Raw genomic sequence first — 19,452 nt, 5'->3', positions numbered from 1 at the left:
CCAGTGTTCCAGGAATAAGCTTTGAATCCACCATGGTCATTATAACCTCAGCAGTTACTGAACTAATATAACACTTTGCAGACATTTAAAAAATGTAATATATATATTTTTTTAATGTGATGAGTTACATCTTAAGCACAAGATTATGCATTGGAACAATAAACCATTGTTAACAGCACAGACCATTATGCTGATAAAGAAACATTCAGATTAAAAAGCATCATAAATCACAAACAGAGGGCAATACTATCAGGTTACTATTTAGGTTACCATCAGAATAAAATTAGAGAAGCCATTGGTTTGACAAAGCCAACATACTGTTCTGTTTTATAAGCTTCTTATTTTTGTTATTATTATTATCCTGAGACCCAAAATTTCTAAATGCTACTCCTACCTAAGCATGTCTTTGGACTGGGAGAGGAAACCAGAGTACCTGGAGGAAACCCCCACAGCACGGGGAGAACATGCAAACTCCACACACACACAGGGCCATGGTGGGAATCAAACCCCCAATCCTGGAGGTGTGCGGTGAACGTGCTAACCACTAAGCCACCACAACTCAGCACATGTCTTCTGCATGTATAGATACTGGTTTAGTAAGTGAGTTTTCTGTGAGTTACATGTAGTTTGCAACTCTGACGTTGCCAGATCTTTGTGTCATAGATGATTATACATTTTTTCAATAAATCACTGCCTTTAAATTCAAGTAGATGCTGTCTCTTCCAGTACCCCCAGTGCAAAAAAAAGTGTTGTGGACTTTAAAGCAAACATGCTATTGAATTAGTCATTAATAAACCAATTAATTAACTAAGAAATAATTTTACAGTCAACTATATTTTCTTTTTCAAATATGACTTTCATAGATGCTGATGTGTCAAAGATAGCTTCCATCAGAATGACTTAAACACTCAGAGCACACTCAGTTTGTATGAAATCTAGTTAACTAGCTCTTAAAATGGCGGATCATGCACACAAAACGCTGCCATCATACATCCCATTCCCAACGCCTGTAGGAAACACCGTTTAACCCTCAACAACCGACAGGAGGCGCCATAGCATGAATTATCTCTATTTTTGCTGGCTGAAGAAGAAGAAGAAAGCTTCAACCTTGTTTACGTTGGTTGTCTTACAAATAATGAAAATGGCTAAATGGCTTTAAGCCCTTATTGAGCGTCTGTTTTCTAATAGTTATTTTTGTAACTGTCGCCCATCTTAACTGAATTGTGCCCTGGCTGTGTGTTGTAGCGAGCAGGGTTTAATTAACTAGCATTAGCTCCCCGTACTAACATGGAGGAACCGTGGGGTTTCGAGTTCCTGTCTCGCGTCTTTGACAATTTAGTGTCTTTTCTGGCCGAATTTGTTGACGACTGGCTGGCCAACGACATGAGAGTCGCCGTGTTCAAAATACTTTTCAGCTGGCTCATCCTCAGTTTAATCGCCATACATTTCGCTTGGAAAGTTTATGGTAACACGGTGAACGACATGTACTACAGGCAAGGTGAGACCCCGGCTAACTAAGCGCATTGTGTGTTTGACTGGGAAGTGAACATCTCGTTTATACATAGTGTTTTGGGATTGTAGTACACGATTTAATACAAAAAAACAACTGAACCGAATGAACATGAGATGGTCGACGTCTTATTGGCCATATAATGGAAATAATCCCCCCCCCCCCCCCCCCCCCCCAAAAAAAAAAAAAAAAAAAAACCAAGCTCAAAATAGTGGCCCACTTAATTCTGATAAATCTCGAAACAAATATAAAAAATAGCATATTTAAAGCCTAATACGTCATATTGATATGAATTAGTTTATTCTGTAGTGACTGGCCAGCTCTCATAGCAAATGGCCTTTACATGGATATTACAGACAGGGTCAGCTTTGTCTAAGTGATGAAAAATCCTGCTGCTAAAACACAGCCCGAGATGCTCAAGCTTGTAGACCATCTTTGCCAGCTGGTAAGTTATTTTCCAGCTTTCTAATTACTTGTCCGAACTGATCAGTAAATGTCCAGTGGCCTCTACTAATATTGACACCCTTGGTAAAAATCGTCTTTATTGTTTAACCGTGTGATCTTTTGTACAAAAATACTCTGCTCTTATGGATATCAAACAATTGCAAACACAACACAGGTTTATAAATAATAATAATAATAAAATCTTTAAATATAGGTGTCCAACAATCCAAAACCCCTATGAATTCATATGAGTAAAATATATTTGAAGTATAGTCCCATTGATATTTTACATTTTTGTTAGTACACCTGGGTGACTAGGAACAGGAAATTGCTCAAGCATGACTTCCTGTTTCACAGGGGTATAAATATGAGGTAAGACAGGCCAAATTCCCTTCAAAGTCATTCATAACAATGGGTAAGACCAAGGAATATAGCTGTGATGTGCGGCAAATGGTTGTTGAGCTTCTTACAATGGGAAGTGTCTATAAGAAAATAGCACAAGCATTGAAAATATACAATTTTCACCATCAGGACAATAATTAAGAAGTTCCAGTCGACTGGAAATGTTATGAATCAACCTGGAATTGGATGCGTGTCTATATTGTCTCAACGCACTGTGAAGAGGAGCACAGCTGGAGAATTGCAGAAGTCAATTGGATATCAAACAATTGCAGAACTACAATCTGAAGTCACCGACATCACCACAAGTTGTTTGGAAGGGTTTCAAGAAAAAAAGCCTCTACTCTCATCCAAAAACAAACTTGAGCGTCTTCAGTGTGCAGACACTACTGGAACTTCAAATGGGATCGGGTTCTATGGTCAGATGAAACCAGAATAGAGCTTTTTGGTAATAAACACAGAGGTGGTTTTGGAGCACACAGAGAGGTAGCCATATGGAAAAGTACCTCATTCCCACGGTTAAATATGGAGGTGGGTCTTTAATGTTTTGGGGCTGTTTTTCTGCCAGAGGACCTGGACATTCTGTTAGGACACATGACATCATGGACTCCATCAAATATCAACAGATATTAAATGAAAACCTGACTGCCTCTGCCAGCTTCAAATGGGCCGTGGTTGGATCTTCCAGCAGGACAACGATCCAAAACATCATCAAAATCAACACAAAAATGTTTTACTGACCACAAAATCAAGGTCCTGCCATGACCATCCCAGTCCCCTGACCTGAACCCCATAGAAAACCTGTGGGGTGAACTGAAGAGGAGAGTCCACCAACGTGGACCTCGAAATGTGAAGGATCTGGAGAGATTCTGTATGGAGGAACGCTCTCAGATCCCTCGCCATGTATTCTACAACCTCATCAGGCGTTATAGGAGAAGACTCAGAGCTGTTATCTTGGCAAAGGGAGGTAGCACAAAGTATTGACTAAAAGGGTGCCGATAATTGGGGTACACATATATTTAACAAACTTTTTTTTTTTTTTGATAAACTTGTTTTGTTTGCAGTTTTTTGTTATCCATGAGAGCAGAATATTTTTGTGAATTTATTTAAAACAAAAGATCAACAGGTTAAACAATAAAGACAAATTTTCACAGCCTTCTTTGCTCATATTTATCAAGGGTGCCAATATTAGTGGAGGGCACTGTATTAGATTTTTGTAATTGCCTTACTGTTGTTACATAAACACACACACACACACACACACAACTGTTGTACTAGCACCAGTAATTCAGAAACAGGTCCCTTTCTACCAACTTGGCCTTTGTTTTGGCAGCTGGTCAGAACAAGCTGGATTTTTCAGTAGGGAGGGCTAAGCATGCTTTTCAAATATAAAAAGACACCAATATGAGGTTTCATTTTGGCATCCAGATAAGATTCTTTGCTGTCAACAAATGTTTTAAAGCAGATTGTTTTGGACTTTGGTGGAACCAACCACACCACCACCAATGGTTGTAGGAAAAGCACACAGAATGGTATGAAGAAGCGAGGTTGGGCTGATTTCTTTCTAGTCCAGACTGTACATTCATGCAATTTATCAGTGACATTCATGTCAAGTGATTACACAGAATGAAGCACCTCCTAGCTTTTATCTCCATTTGGGCTGATGTATCGTTTTGCTGACACATCCTTAAGAGGTCATTATGAGTGATTGAGAAAGTATATGTCACAGGTGTAATGAACATGTAATGAAATAAGTGGATTATTTGCTCTGTCATCACACCCCCTCCCCACCAAATACCTTTGGTGAACAGTAGACAGATTAAACACAGATTGTCCAATCAAAATACAAAACACACAAAAGGTTAGGTGACCGAACCGTAAGTATAGTGTTTGATCGAAAGGTTTTCTGTTCACCATGTTTGTGTTTGGAGGAAACATGACATGAACACAGTAGAACATTATAGATTGGGGGGGGGGGGGTGTGTGTTAGAAATCACAAATGAAGTTGTCTATCTGCCTTTAGGTGTGTGTATGTGTGTAATTTGGCCACATAATTCTTATTAGGCCATCATGTCAATGAGAACTCGACGTAATTCACTGTTAAATAGAGCTGCAACAAGTAATTGATTAAATCAATAATAATCGATTATGAAAATCGGTGTCGATGAATCTCATTATTGATTAGTTGGTCTGTGTGCGAATCTGTGGCTGAATGAAAAACAGCGTAAAGTGTTGTAGAACCACTAATGTTAAAAGGTGCTATGTAATCTGTGCGCGGAAGGCGGTGTGTTTACTCGCTGTTACTTCTACTTACTACTTTGGAATTAAGACATGTGGAGTATTCCTGTTTTAGTCGCATTACAGACATGTACACACCTTTTTCACACTTAACTCTCCTGTGGGAGTTTTCACTGCATTTTTTGGCACATTACACGTACGTACACGGCAGTGCTCAACCGCTTGACGGCGAACAAGAGAGCACGTCCGTGTCCGCAAGTCCTGTGAACACCTTAATCACAATATCGTCTTATTCAGAATAACGTCAGTAATTCGATTACTGCTGTCCATGTAAACGCAGTCACTGATGCATGAGCACAAACATGTTTATATCCAAAATGCTCCACTGTGTGCAAGGGTCAGTCGAAACTGGTGAAGCTGCTTAAAAGGTTTAGTTTAATTGAAGTTTATTGTCATTATATGCTGTATTTGCGCGCTTGCAGTGTAAATTCTGTCGTTTATTGTAACTGAAGTGATGTATTAGTGACGAGGCCGCGTTGCTCCTCATGCGCGATGCAGACGCGGTGATGCACAGTGGGAGCACAAATAAGATTTATAATGAGTAATTAACACACTATGATCAGAGTAAACACAAGTAAAACAATATGTCTAAAGGCAGCGAGTAACACAAACCACAAGGTGCAGTGAAAGGGAGACTTTATTATTAATATTTAGAACTGAAGTTTAATTCAGTACTTTTTTGTGCATCCATTAAAATAATGCCTATATATATATATATATATATATATAGATATATAGATATATTGGACAAACAGTTGTGTTAATGTAAATTTTTATATGTGTTTGTTTCTAACACTCAGTTTATGGAGTTTAATTGAAATAAATAAAAAAAAGGCACTGAAAGTTTGCCCCCCCATTAATCAACTAATCGAGAGAATAAATCAATTAATTAATTGATTAATCGGCCGGGTGATCGATTATGAAAATAATTAAATAATTGTTAGTCACAGCCCTACTGTTCAATAAGAAGGTTCGTTGTTGAGATATTTATGGATTTTAGATTTTAGCCCTCCCATCTCATGTCATGACACTGAATATAGACATTATAAATGACAATTGCCATTCTGTAATTTACTGACCTTAAAACCGTTCAAGGAAAATTCTGGATTCCAGATGTGCTTGAAAGTTTATGAACCTTTTAGAATTTTCTATATTTCTGCATAAATAAGACCTAAAACATCATCAGATTTTCACACAAGTCCTAAAAGTAGACAAAGAGAACCAAATTAAACAAATGAGACAAAAATATTATACTTGGTCCTTTTGTTTATTGAGGAATAATATGATATTGCATATTACATCTGTGAGTGGAAAAAGTATGTGACCTTCTAAGATTAGCAGATAATTTGAAGGTGAAATTAAAGTCAGCTGTTTTAAATCAATGGGGTGTTAGTGAGCACCCTGTTTTATTTAAACCAAGAAGTTTCCTGAGGACCTCAGAAAAAGAGTTGTTGATGCTCATAAGGCTGAAGAAGGTTACAAAACCAAAGAGTTTGGACTCCACCCATCTACAGTCAGACAGATTGTGTACAAATGGAGGAAATTCAAGACCATCGTTACCCTTCCCAGGAGTGGTGCACCAACAAAGATCACTCCAAGAGGAAGACATGTAATAGTTCACAAGGTCACAAAGGAACCCAGGGTAACTTCTAAGCAACTAAAGGCCTCTCTCACATTGGCTAATGTTAATGCTCATGAATCCACCATCAGAAGAACACTGAACAACAGTGGTGTGCATGGCAGGAGAAAACCACTGCTCTACTAAAAGAACATCTCCATCCGCAGTTTGTTAAAGTTGACGTGGACAAGCCAGAAGGCTATTGGAAGAATACTTTGTGGATGGATGAAACCAAAATAGATTTTTTTGTTTAAATGACAATCGTTAATAATGTTTTAGATCATAATTATACAGAAATCTAGAAAATTTTAAAGGGTTTGCGAACTTTCAAGCACCACTGTGTCCAACATAATCTAATAGAGATGTTTTTGGATTATTTTGCAATCATCTTTCTTTGTCGTTAATCAGGAACTGGGGGACAGAATGGTGGCACACCGGATACAGCACCTCACCTGAGTGGATGGTAGGTGTCCAGACTTCTTTGTTTCCAGGTACACACATTCTCAGATTAACTGTATTTGTTATATTTATTTTTCTTTATTCAGCTTCATGGCAGACCAGTGATTAGATTTCTGCTTTATTGACAGTATTGGCATTTTAAGTGGCTTCACATGCAAAGCATGGTCTTATGCATTTATGCTTAATTAATGGTGAATAGCAGCTTCTTTTTCAGCCAGTGAGTAAAAAAAAAAAAATAGACACTATAACTACACGTAGTACACTTGTATTGTTCCCTAAATATTGTCTCACACAATTTTTTTTTTCTGTTCAGGGAGAATGCTGCCAGAGAAATCCTAAAGTCACACCATGAGTGATCAGCCACCAGTTGGGTTCATTTTGGCTTGAGTTAGAACCACAGTGACTAATAAGACCTAAGACTTACTGTAACCAAATTGCTGAAGGAAAAAACAAAAAATTCAGGAGATGCTCATGTGAAGGTTTTGAGAAATCATTGTGATATCTGTACACAAGATTGTCAAGAAGAAGGAACCAGGTCTGGCTTGGTGAAAAGGAATCGGAAGAACCGTGACTGACTCTTTGCTGACACCTAGCGGCACTTTGTTGGAAAGACTCTTTGTAATAAGAAAATTATATAAATCCTGACATTGATTAAACTTCACGTCCATCCTTTCAGCTGCAAGCTTGTACATATAGCAGTGAAGACCCTGCTCTCCTAGTCTCAGACTGCACAGCTTCTGAGCAGCAACAATTACATTACCATTTAATTTATGACACATTTAGCATGATGTAACTGAGCCTGGGGATAAAGTTGGCTACAACAATACACCAAATTCTAACATAACAATGCATTGTTGTCTTGTAAGTCTTGCTGAAAACTTTACTGGGATTTCACCCTAATTTCACCAGCTTCTTATTCCATCGTTGACTGAATAAAAATAACAGCAAGTATGTTCAAAGGTGGAAGCATATTTGTCTGTACACTAACCAGGCAGTTGTTTTTGTAGAAGGGCAGACTGTCTACCTATGCACTCTGAGTGAAAGCCTTTTACACTCTGTTGGGAAAAACAATAAAAGGCCATTCTTTCAGATGAGTTCTGTCATTCATATATATATATATATATATATATAAGTAATTTAATTTTTAATTCTGGTACTTTTGTGATGAGTGAGATTATTGGTCACTATTAGAGCTGAATTTAGTACATTTACAATTTGTCTTAAAGCAAGATACACAGATCTATCTATCTATATACATATATATATATATATATATATATATATATATATATATATATATATATATATATATATATATATATATATATATAGATAGATAGATAGATAGATTACACACACAATTTGTCTTACAAAACTTGTACAAAAATTGTATGTAGCACTAGTAACATCCTGTTTGATGCTCTCAATCTTAATAGACGGATCTTACTATGCTTAAACGTATTGTTTTCCTTACAAATCTCATACCAAGTAAAGAATCTTTTCGATCAGCTACTCTGTGTTGGTGGAGGCAGAATCATCATATGAACATCCATTACATTGGTACCTGTGAGCCCTGGCAGAAGCAACTTCTGCCCCTTTGAAAGGGATGAGAAAAACGTGAATGAATCATTGTTGCGAAGAAATCCATCAATGCATAGTCCCTGACTTTTGGCCTCTGCTTCTATGTTCCCATCACTAACTGCTCCAGCTGCTTCAGTAGGGCCATCCTGACCATCGGTTCCACCGCTGAGGAACATGGTCATGCTTCTCTCCGGTGCCCTGCTGAGCTCTAGGCCCACCCTCAGGGCTAGCTCTTGGTTTCTTCCACCTCTGCCTTTCCCCAGTAGCTGGACAGTGGGTTCACCTCCAGCCAGCAGGCATGTGGCATGCCTGTTTTCCTGCCCGCCAGCTTCCAAATGTTCCATTGTGTTACATAGTTCCCAGCTCCTAACCCCAACCTCTGCTCCCAGTTTGAGAATCTGAGCTCTGAGCTCTGGAGACTCCTTCCCTGGAGAACAGGCGAAACGAGACAGCAAACCATACAGTTGGGCCACAGCTTGGACATTACCACTCACCCCTGGAGATAGAATTACTGGTCGAAGGCCTAAGTCTTGTGCTTTATGGCTGGCGCATTCCAGAGCAATAGCATTGGAGCCAATCACGGCGTTGAAAATGTTGACTTGATGTGGTTGATCCTTCAGCCGGCTTCTCTGCTGGGAACCAGTTTGATTCAGAACCTCTTTCACAGATAACGGGAGAGTGGCAGAGAGGTTGTAGCGGTTCAGGATGGCCCAGACTTCCTCCAGTGACGTCTCACTACATACTGTTGGCCCACTGGCTATGAGATCAACTGGATCGCCAATGATGTCAGATAGAATCAGACCCACCACCTAACAGAAGGGACAAAATGGAATTATATAATGCTGGTGAAAGACTACAATCCTTTCTGCCATGCTGCCTTTTAGCTACAGTCATTGGGGAAAAAAAGAAAGTAAATCCTCCTTCAATTCTATGTTTTTATTTATCAGGACCCTTTTTTTTTAACCTATTTATTTTATTTATCAAAAACAATTGTGTGGTCCTCACTAACTTCTATAAACAAGCAAATAATCTCAGCTGACAACAACAACAAAACAGAACAGATTTAAATAAGTACTTATTTTCCCCCCAAAAAAGTAAACCATAATTCAGAAACCATGTGGGGAAAAAATAAGTACACCGTATAATTCAGTAACACGTAGAATTGCCTTTAGCAACAATAACTTGAAGTAAACGTTTTCTTTAGGAGTGTATCAGTCTCTCACATCGTTTTGGAGAAATTGTGACCCACTCTTCTTTACAACACTGATTCAGTTCATTGATATTTGAGGTCATTCGTTTATGCACAGATCTCTTAAGATCCCACCACAGAATTTCAATTTCTTTAGCCATTCAGATGTAGATTGGCTGGTGTGCTTGGGATCACTGTCCTGTTGAATTACCCAATTTTGGTCCAGCATAAGATCCTGGGCAGATGGCCTCACATTTGTCTCAAGAATATTTTGGTTTAAATTGGAGTTCAGTGTTGTCTCAATGACTGACTGCAAGTTTTCCAGGTTCTATGGCTGCAAAAGAGGCCGAAGTCATCACCCCTACACCAGCATGCTTGACAGCTGGTATGAGGTGTTTTTAGTGATATGCTGTGTTTGTTTTTTCACAGCACTGTATACTGTATATGTGTGTGTGTGTGTGTGTGTGTGTGTGTACACACATATACATAAACTACTGGTCAAGAGTTTGGAGACACTTGACTGAAATGTTTCTCACTAGCTTAAAAAGCTTTTGATCTGAAGGTGTATGATTAAAGGTTTGAAATCAGTGTAGTAGACAAAAAAAATATAATTGTGCCGACATATTCATTTCTTTCATTAGAAAATTTTATTTACAAAAAAAAAAAAAAAATTTAATGGATGAAAAGCAGCCAGTAAGTGTCCAGCCTACAGTAGCTGTGAACTCCTTTAATACTGTTTAAAAAGCATCTCAGGGGAATTCCTCAAGAAATCGGTTGAGAAAATGCCAAGAATACATTTCTGGAAATTCTAGGCAAAAAGGGGGTCTACTTTGAAGGTGCTAAAATATTAAATTATTTTTGATTTATTATTATTATTATTATTTTTATTACAACATAATTCCCATAGTTCCATTTGTGTTACTCCAGAGCTTTGATGACTTTATTATTATTATTATTCTAAAATGTAGAAAAAAGTCAAATAAAGGATGAGTGTTTTAAAACATTTGACTGTGAGAGTGTGTGTGTGTGAGTGAGAGAGAGTGAGAGAGAGAGAGAGAGAGAGAGAGATGCTTTGTACAGTGAAGCAAGAAATTCAGGCCCAAATATAGCGACCACAACAGAAATATGTAGGATAACACTAGGTGGGCTGCACATGCAAAATTTCACCCTGAATGGAGAACATTCAGAATCCTTTGTTGCTAATGTATATTACCAGTTGCTTGTAGCTGGTGGCAGTGATATACACTAGGTATAATTAGGTATTAGTTCTCAATTCTGTTTTTTCTGCCTTGTTGATTCACAAGGTCACCATGTATCAGTGACTCATATCTGTAAATACTATGAGCATACCTCTGCCCAGAAGTGACTGGGAAATCAACAGTGGAACATACATGACTCATATGCATCATGAACAACAAGAAGTCACATCTGGGAGATAATCCATCATTGCAGAAGGTGTGATGAAAAAAACCCACATGAATTTGCACCAGATTCCTTTACGGCCACAGTGCCATGTATTGGATACATATCTGATCTAGGACCACATAAAGTTTTTCAAACCTGAATTAAAAAGATTTAAATCAAATCAATTTAACATCGGTATATGAATGTAGCCCCTGTTTAACGTCTCTTTTTTAAGTGGAGAGAGTTACATAGGTTTACCTGAGCAGGGTCTGCGCTACGGGCCAGGCCTCCACCTTTCAACAGTGACAAGGCTCTCCTCACTGTGTTTAACTCCTGAATTGAGGCCCCTGCAGCCGCTAAGCGACGTGTCACTTCCTGTTTTTCCTGCAGGGTTATTGGTGGCACTGGAGCGGGTAGTAAAGCAGAGCCACCACCTACGAAAAAAGATGTGTCAAACGAACACACACACAAATGCCTACAATGTCTATTTTTATTTAATCAGCAAAATAATAATAATAAAAAAATGGATGCCATCTAGAAGCACACATTTAAAATAAAATTCCACTTGAGAGGCAAAAATGTATTGTTCGTCAAATGTGCAGCTCTGGTTGAAGCTTGGATGTTGATTATAAAATTGAGATTGTACCTGATATGAGGACAAGCAGCAGATCTCGCTCAGTAAGATTGCTGGCGAGTTTCCAGATGCTCTCTGCTGACCTTTGGGCATCTGTGTCTGGCAGGTTGTGTTTAGCTCCTTCCATCACTTTGATTTTACTGCTGGCCTCTAGCAACATGTTTCTGCAATTATAGAACAGGTACATCAAAGGTCATATTAACACTTTTAAGTGCAATTACATTAAAACCACTGACAGGTGAAATAAATCACATTAATTATCTCGTTACAATGGCACCTGTCAAGGGGTGGGATATATTAGGTAGCAAGTGATCAGTCAATTCTCAAAGTTGATGTCTCGGAACCAGGAAAAATGGGCAAGCGAAAGGATCTGAGTGACTTTAGCAAGGGCCAAATTGTGATGGCTACATGACTGGGTCAGCACATCTCCAAAACGGTAGGTCCTGTGGGGTGTTCCCAGTATGCAGTGGTTAGTACCTACCAAAAGTGGTCCAAGGAAGGACAACCAGTGAACCGGCGGCAGGGTTGTAGTTGCGCTACGAGACACTGAGGCATGCCTTTGACCAAATGAGAGTAATCAATGGTCAGCAAATCGAGCCTAATGTCGTTAGGGATTAAATCGATTTGCACCAATGTTCATCATCCGCAGATAGGCTGGTTGAACGATTTAATCAAAGCATGATTAAACATGATTCCAAAGTTTATTCACGATGATGCATGGAATTGGTATAAAGTGCCTCGAGCCCCTGTTATTTACAGTACAAGAGGTCCCACGAGCCATCATGGGGTTTTCCCCATTTGAATTATTGTACGCACGCAAGCCTCACTATGTTTTAGACATCATTCGGGAAAATTGGGAGGGAGCTTTGAATAGTAAAAGTGAAATTTGGTACATTCTTAACCTGACAATTGGGACAATTAACATAAGAGAAATTACCACAGGCTCAAGAATGTCAATCCCGGCTGTATAACAAGGGTACTCGGCTATGGGAATTTGCACCGGGAGATAAAATGCTTGTATTATTAACCACATCGTGCTCCAAATTGCTCACAAGTGGCAAGGGCCCTTCAAGGTCACACGGCAAGTTGGGGACATCGACTCTGAGGTAAGCCGAATGGATAGAGGTGGGGCACGGCAGGTTTACCACCTCATCCTCCTCAAACCATGGAGGGAGGCGGTTCCCGTGGCTTTGGCGACGGTCATTCCAGATAAGGAGGAGCTAGGACTGGAGGTAAATCTATAGTGGTGCTTGAAAATTTGTGAATTATATATAGAATTTTCTACATATCAGCATAAATATGACCTAAAACTTCATCAGAATTTTAGGTCAGATTTTTAAATCCTAATAGTAAAACCCAATTAAACAAATGAGACAAAAATATGATACTTTGTCATTTATTTATGATCCAATATTACGTATCTGTGAGTGGCAAAAGTGTGTGAACCTCTAGGATTAGCAGTTAATTTGAAGGGAAAATTAGAGTCAGGTCTTGTGTGTGAGTGAGTGCCCAGTTTTATTTAAAGGACAGGGATTTATCAGTCTGATCATCACAGCACATGTTTGTGTTAAGTGTATCATGGCACGAACAAAAGAGATTTCTGAGGACTTCAGAAAAAGAACTGTTGGCTGGAAAAGGTCACAAAGAACCCAGGGAAACTTTTAAGCAACTAAAGGCCTCTCTCACATTGGCTAATGTTAATGTTCATGATTTCTCCATCAGGAGAACACTGAACAACAGTGGTGTGCATGGCAGGGTTGCAAGGAGAAAGCCACTGATTTCCAGAAAGAACATTGTTGCCTGTCTGCATTTGCTAAAGTTCACGTGGACAAGCCAGAAGGTTACTGGAAACATGTTTTGTGTTCAGATGAGACCAAAATAGAACTTTTTGGTTTAAATGAGAAGTGTTAATCCAATACTAATGTTGTGGAAGCAAGCAGTTCATGTGAGGAAACCCAACAACATCCCAGAGTTGAAGCTGTTCTGTACTGAGGAAAGGGCTAAAATTCCTCCAAGCCGATGTGCGGGACTGATCAACAGTTATTGGAAACATTTAGTTGCAGTTATTGCTGCACAAGGGGGTCACAACAGATACTGACGCAACGGTTCACATACTTTTGCCACTCACAGATATGTAATATTGGATCATTTCCCTCAATAAATAAGAGACCAAGTATAATATTTTTGTCTCATTTGTTTAACTGGGTTCTCTTTTAGGACTTGTGTGAAATTCTGAAGATGTTTTAGGTCATATTTATGCAGCAATGCCAATCAGCTTACAACGTATGTCTTGTGACTGGGGGAGGAAACAAGGAGTACCTGGAGGAAAAGCCCGCAGCACTGGGAGAACATGCAAACTCCACGCACCCCCCAACCCAGGAGGTGTGAGGCAAACATGCTTGATTATGAATTTATAACAGTATAATTAAATGAAATAAAAAACCCTGAGCTGTTTTCCCCTTTAAAACTGTTAATTGTCCCCAAAAAATATTGAGGTGAGCTCTAGCTCCACCTTTCACACCACAAAGCACAACATATACAATGGATACCTACAGCTTCCTGTGACGTTGCAGTGTTTCCTGAATTCCATGAGGCACACTAACTATCCCTTGAACCAGGTGATCTCCCACAATCCTCTCTGCCTCTGCAGCCATCCCCAGCACAGCCTTCCCAAAACCCACCAGATGCAGGTTATGACAGAGCTTGAAACTGTGCTCAGAAACCACCAGCTCATCGCCCCGTCGCTGTAGAGCTCTGCGCACCACGCTGTCCGGCTGCACTCCCTCCACAGCGGCAGCAAAGATCGCACGAGCTTGCTCTTCTAGTGAACACATGCTTCTGACCCATAGAGGGCTCCAGTGAAGAACAGAGCGAGAGTGTGTTAGGACTTGGGCCATGGACCAATCAGTTCATCCACTCTGGCTGGAAAAAGGCTCCTCCTGACATTTTAAACAATAAAGGTAAAATTCAGAAATGTAAACAGCACTTGAATTGTAGAACTGACATCATTATATAGGGTGATTCAAATAATGTTAACACTTGTAAGACACTTTAAGGCTGTAGTGGAAACACTGCAACTCAAGGAGATTAGGTACATATTATTTATTTTAAAACTGTATTGCAAAAAATCAAAAGGTAGTGCAATAGCACTGCAACGACAAGAATACAAAATTGTAAAGAAAATGCTGGAAGATAGTTTTAGTAATTTTCACAATTTAAATGAACAAAAAACAGATCAGTCACATGGAAAAAGTAAGTACACCCCTACATTTATCACACCTTCAAATCCATAAAATTTTAATCAGGTGTTCAAGTTTGGGTGCCAGTGATTATAATCTGTTTAGGGAGTGCAGGTGTTATTTAAACCTCTCCATCTAGTGTCTGGTGTTCCCTTTGCTATTGAGGTGTGTGGTGTCTTCATGCCAAGATCTAGAGTTCTGTAAGGCCTTCAAAAAAAAAAAAGGTTGTGGATGCCTTTGAGTCTGGCAAAGGATTTAAAAAGATCTCTAAATTATTTGAATTACATCATTCCACTGTAAGGAAAATAATCTAGAAATGGCACAGATTTCAAACGACTGCCAATTTGTCTAGGACTGGACATCCTGGCAAATTCGGCACAAGAGCAGACCATCTGATGCATAAAGTAGTCTCCCAATTTTCATCACCCCAAATTTTCATCACAGGATCTGGTAGTAAGTCTCGCAACTGTTGGAATCAGAAAGAGATTCCTCAAATTTGACTGGCATGGGAGGTGTGGCAGGAAAAAGCTTTTGCAAGACTGCAGTTTGCCAATGGGCATATAGGCAAAGACCAGTAATGTGGTGGAAATTTTATGGTTTGGGGTTGCTTTGCTGCCTCAGGGACTGGACAGTTTGCATTCATTGATTGAACTATGAATTCTGCATCATATCAAAGAGTGCTTGAAGATAATGTGAGGCCATCTATCCGAAAGTTGAAGTTGAACGGAAAGTGGACCTTTCAGCAGGATAATGATCATAAGCACACTCGCAAATACACCATGACTGGCTCAAGAGAAGAAATGGAGGATTATGGAATGGCCTAGTCAAGGCCCGGATTTGAATCCCATTGAAACGTTGTGGGTGGATCTGAAACGGGTAGTACATGCAAGAAAACCCTCAAACATCTTGCAACTGAAAGAATATTTCATGGAAGAGTGGTCAAAAAATTCCAGAAAGCCTGGTGGACAATTATGCAAAACGCCTACAGTAAGTTATTTCTACCAAAGGGCTTCTACCCAGCTATACAGCTTCTGAGGCCAAGAGTATACTTACTTTTTCCACAGAAGGATATCACATCTATTTATACTTCTGTTGAATAAATGATTGAAAAAGCTAATTTTCCTTGTGGTTCTGCTCAAGAATATCAACTTCATTAATAGGCACTGTTCCAAAGATGATCCAATGTTTGCTTGTCCAAATATGTCAAAAAAAGCAACACTTTCCATGGGGTGTATTTATATTTTCACATGACTGTAACTTGAGAGAAACCAGACTTAAAAAGGAAACTGTCATCTACTAAGTAACACTGAATGATGGGATTATAAATCATTATAGTAGACATTAATATAAAAAAAGGCAAATAGCACTTTGATTTCTAAATAATCAAGGCAGAAGAGCTGCTACTGAGCAAATTACTAAGCTTCATCATGTACATACAGACATATTGATTAACAGTGATTGATAAATGCCAACAACAAACAGCACCCTAATGAACACTGACCTAGATAGTATGATCGACTTAATAAAATAGAACGTAGTTCTTCATTCAGGCACTTACCAGCACTGCCTGGACTAAAGAAAATAACTTTTTTCTAAGTGACACGTACAAGTAAAACTCTGCACTCAGACAGTTCAATCTATCTGGCTAAACTGTATGTCACTAAACCTGTTTACTTTGTGAATAATGATTGACTGGTGCTGGCCATAGGCCATAGAGGACAAACAGCAGGGTTGAATCATTACCTCATTTTTGAAGGCCTCTTCAACCGCTGTAGACAGACTGACTGAAGGACACAACAAAATAACTTTATTTAACATTTTACCTTACAGTCCATACAGGATTTCACAGCGGGGGATTGTTATGGCCAAAAATGTACACAGCTAGCATCAAAAGCAAACGCGAATAAAATCACTATGGAGAACAATGAATGCTGCGTAATTATAATGTGTAATGTTAGCTGCATACGCAGGTTTCAGTGACTCCGTTAAATATAACAAAAAACAACAACAACAACCCTGTACTATCACATATGTCTGAAAAAATGCACAATAACACTCTTTAATCTCTCGCAGTGTGTGTGTCTGTGTAGGAAATTAAATTAAAAATGGCGGAATGTTCCCATGATGCAGCGCGACATGACGTCGATTCCCAAGCCGTGTTGGAAGTATTGTAAACCGTATGGTCTCGCAATAAGAGTATGGCGCTATAAGCGGAGTTAAGTTAGTTTTGTTTTCGATATTCCTCACATATTCGGCGATAAATGGCATTGACTCCAAAACAACTTGCCTCCCAAAAAATCAAAACAGTATTACCGCCAAAAGGGAAAAGCTAATAATGTTTCACAACACTGCTTTTCATTATTTTCACTCAACATAATGAGCACTGGCCCGCAAAAGCCATCGCAATTTGAGTTACACCGGAAGGCTCGCTCTTGGTGAAGCTGTAAGTAAGGGACCGTTGAGAAAGTGCAAGTTTTCTTCGTTTTTTCTTTAACTTCATGGGCGGTGTTTTTGTAATAACCTTTTTGTTGTTGTTGTTAAAAGGCGTATAGTCATGAAACCAGTATCATTCACTAGAGGAGGACCGTGTACATATTTCACAACCTCTCTTTTCACCAATACTAGTGGAATACAGACCTGCATGTCCAAAATTAATCAATCACATTTTTTGTAATAAAAATGAAAGTTAATTTAATTTTGAACATGCAGTTCCCTTTTCAGCCAGTAGGGATAAAAAGAGAGGTTGTGAAAGATGCCCACTGTCCCTCTCTTCTGAATGACACTGGTGTCATGTCTTTGTCTCCCTGAAGGACAAAGCTATTACAAAGATGTGATTAATTTCGGACATGCAGCTCCCTTTTCAGCCAGTAGGGGTAAAAAAGAGAGGTTGTGAAATATGTCCATTATCTTTCTCTACTGAATGACACTGGTTTCATGTCTCTATAGCCCTGATAGAAAGAGCTATTACAAAAACAAAATTAATTTTAAATATGCAGTTCCCTTTTCCACAAGTAGGGGCAAAAAGAGAGATTGTGAAAGATGTCCACTGTCCTTCTCTACTGAAGACACTGGTTTCATGTCTCTATCGCCATAACAAAAAGAAAATGAATGTTGGACATGTAATCCCCTTTTCCACCAGTATTGTTGAAAAGAGAAGTTGTGAAAGATGTCCACTGTCCTTCTCTACTGAAGACACTGGTTTCATGTCTATACACCCTTTAACAAAAAGGCTATTACAAAAACACCGCCCACGAGGTTACAGCAAAAACGAAGAAAACATGCACTTTCCCCACGGTCCCTTAATTACAGCTTCACCAAGAGAGAGCCTTCCCGGTGTAACTCACATTGCGAGGGCTTTTATGGAACAGCTGAAATAATGAAAAAGAAGCTTGTGAAACATTATTAGCTTTGCCCTTTTATTGGTTTTACTGTTTAGATTTATTTTGGGGGGCAAGTCGTTTTGGAGTCAATGCCATTTATCGCCGAATATGTGACGAATATCGAAAACAAAACTAACTTACTACACTTATATTTGCTTATACAGCCACGTGTGTGTTAACTATTTTCCGCTTTGTGATGTACTTTTAAGCAGAAAATGAAACGCTCTATAAACTGACCTGTGGGATTTCATCCATTCATCTGTTTGCACTATAGCGGGTTGTAAACAGACGTCACTTCCGGAATTACTCACCCACTGTCAAAATAAAGGTTTTAACATTCGGAAGGGTAGAGGACAGACTGGAACGCGTTTTGCATCGGATTTAGGGACTATAATTACGTTATAAAATAAATATGGAAAGGACCTAAACTTATATGAACATACCAGTGTTGAGGAAAGTGTTATATCCATGTTGAACAGCAACACATATTGATCATAAGGTGGCACTGTTGTAACACTCAGTTTAAACTTGTCCTCTAAATACTGGCACGATTTGTATGTCCATCCATCCATCCATCTTCTACCGCTTACTCCTTTTCAGGGTCACGGGGAAACCTGGAGTCTATCCCAGGGAGCATGGGGCACAAGGCGGGGTACACCCTGGACAGGGTGCCAATCCATCGCAGGGCACAATCACATACACATTCACACATTCACACAGTTTTAGGAATTCTGTGGTAAATTTGACTTAAGCCTTTTGCCTAAGACTTTTGCACAGTACACTACATCATCTCTACAACCACTTTAGAACAAGAGCACACTTAATAATCTGATCTTACCCCCCTGAGATTGCTGTGGATGGTACCACACAGATACTCTGTAGATGGGCTCACTTGAATAGCCTAAAGACTGCACTTACTGAAGATAGTTGATGCCCAAGTCCCATACATTATTCAGTAACTTCACTTGGATACTATAAATTTAAGAGCTAAAAACTCTTTTAAAAAATATATGTATTTTTAAACTCTGATGCTTGTAATGAAGATCCTTTTGAGACAAGCAGTACTGTGTAACTTTATTGCATACAGTTATGGAAGGGAAATTATTTATAGTCACAATTAAATTATATGTATAATAATCTGGTGTCACCCAGATGAGGATGGGTTCCCCTTTGAGTCTGGTTCCTCTAGTTCCTTGAATATCCGCTAGTTACAGCCTTAATATTCATTTACAAATTAAAATTATTAGCTGTCACAGCTCTCTTAAGTTAAAGCAAGATATGTATAGACCAATTACAC

The 19,452-nt window shown here is 39.0% G+C and overlaps 2 protein-coding genes across 4 annotated transcripts; one reads left to right on the top strand and one right to left on the bottom strand.

The window, feature by feature from the left end:
* Nucleotides 1-1,008: 1,008 nt before the first annotated feature.
* tcta (T cell leukemia translocation altered) lies at nt 1,009-7,817 on the top strand. The gene is made up of 3 exons (XM_017480454.2): nt 1,009-1,498; nt 6,678-6,732; nt 7,042-7,817. Exons 1-3 carry the CDS (start codon nt 1,288-1,290, stop codon nt 7,082-7,084), a joined length of 309 nt encoding a protein of 102 aa, XP_017335943.1. The 5' UTR covers nt 1,009-1,287; the 3' UTR covers nt 7,085-7,817.
* glyctk (glycerate kinase) lies at nt 7,092-18,435 on the bottom strand. Of its 3 annotated transcripts, XM_017480619.3 has the most exons (6): nt 18,393-18,435; nt 16,519-16,559; nt 14,090-14,475; nt 11,549-11,700; nt 11,161-11,336; nt 7,092-9,118 (listed from the first exon to the last, which is right to left on the bottom strand). In XM_017480619.3, the coding sequence occupies exons 3-6, from the start codon at nt 14,431-14,433 to the stop codon at nt 8,234-8,236; spliced, it is 1,557 nt and encodes a 518-aa protein (XP_017336108.1). In that variant the 5' UTR covers nt 14,434-14,475; nt 16,519-16,559; nt 18,393-18,435; the 3' UTR covers nt 7,092-8,233. The 3 variants fall into 3 exon arrangements, with proteins under 3 accessions (XP_017336108.1, XP_017336111.1, XP_017336112.1); XM_017480622.3 differs by lacking the exons at nt 16,519-16,559; nt 18,393-18,435 and adding an exon at nt 16,334-16,471; XM_017480623.3 differs by lacking the exons at nt 16,519-16,559; nt 18,393-18,435 and adding an exon at nt 16,277-16,414.
* Nucleotides 18,436-19,452: the final 1,017 nt, after the last annotated feature.

This window comes from Ictalurus punctatus, chromosome 11 (assembly GCF_001660625.3).
Source record: "Ictalurus punctatus breed USDA103 chromosome 11, Coco_2.0, whole genome shotgun sequence".
NCBI lineage: Eukaryota > Metazoa > Chordata > Actinopteri > Siluriformes > Ictaluridae > Ictalurus > Ictalurus punctatus.
Note: the sequence above shows the minus strand (reverse complement) of the source record. Positions and strands in the feature narration are given on the sequence as shown.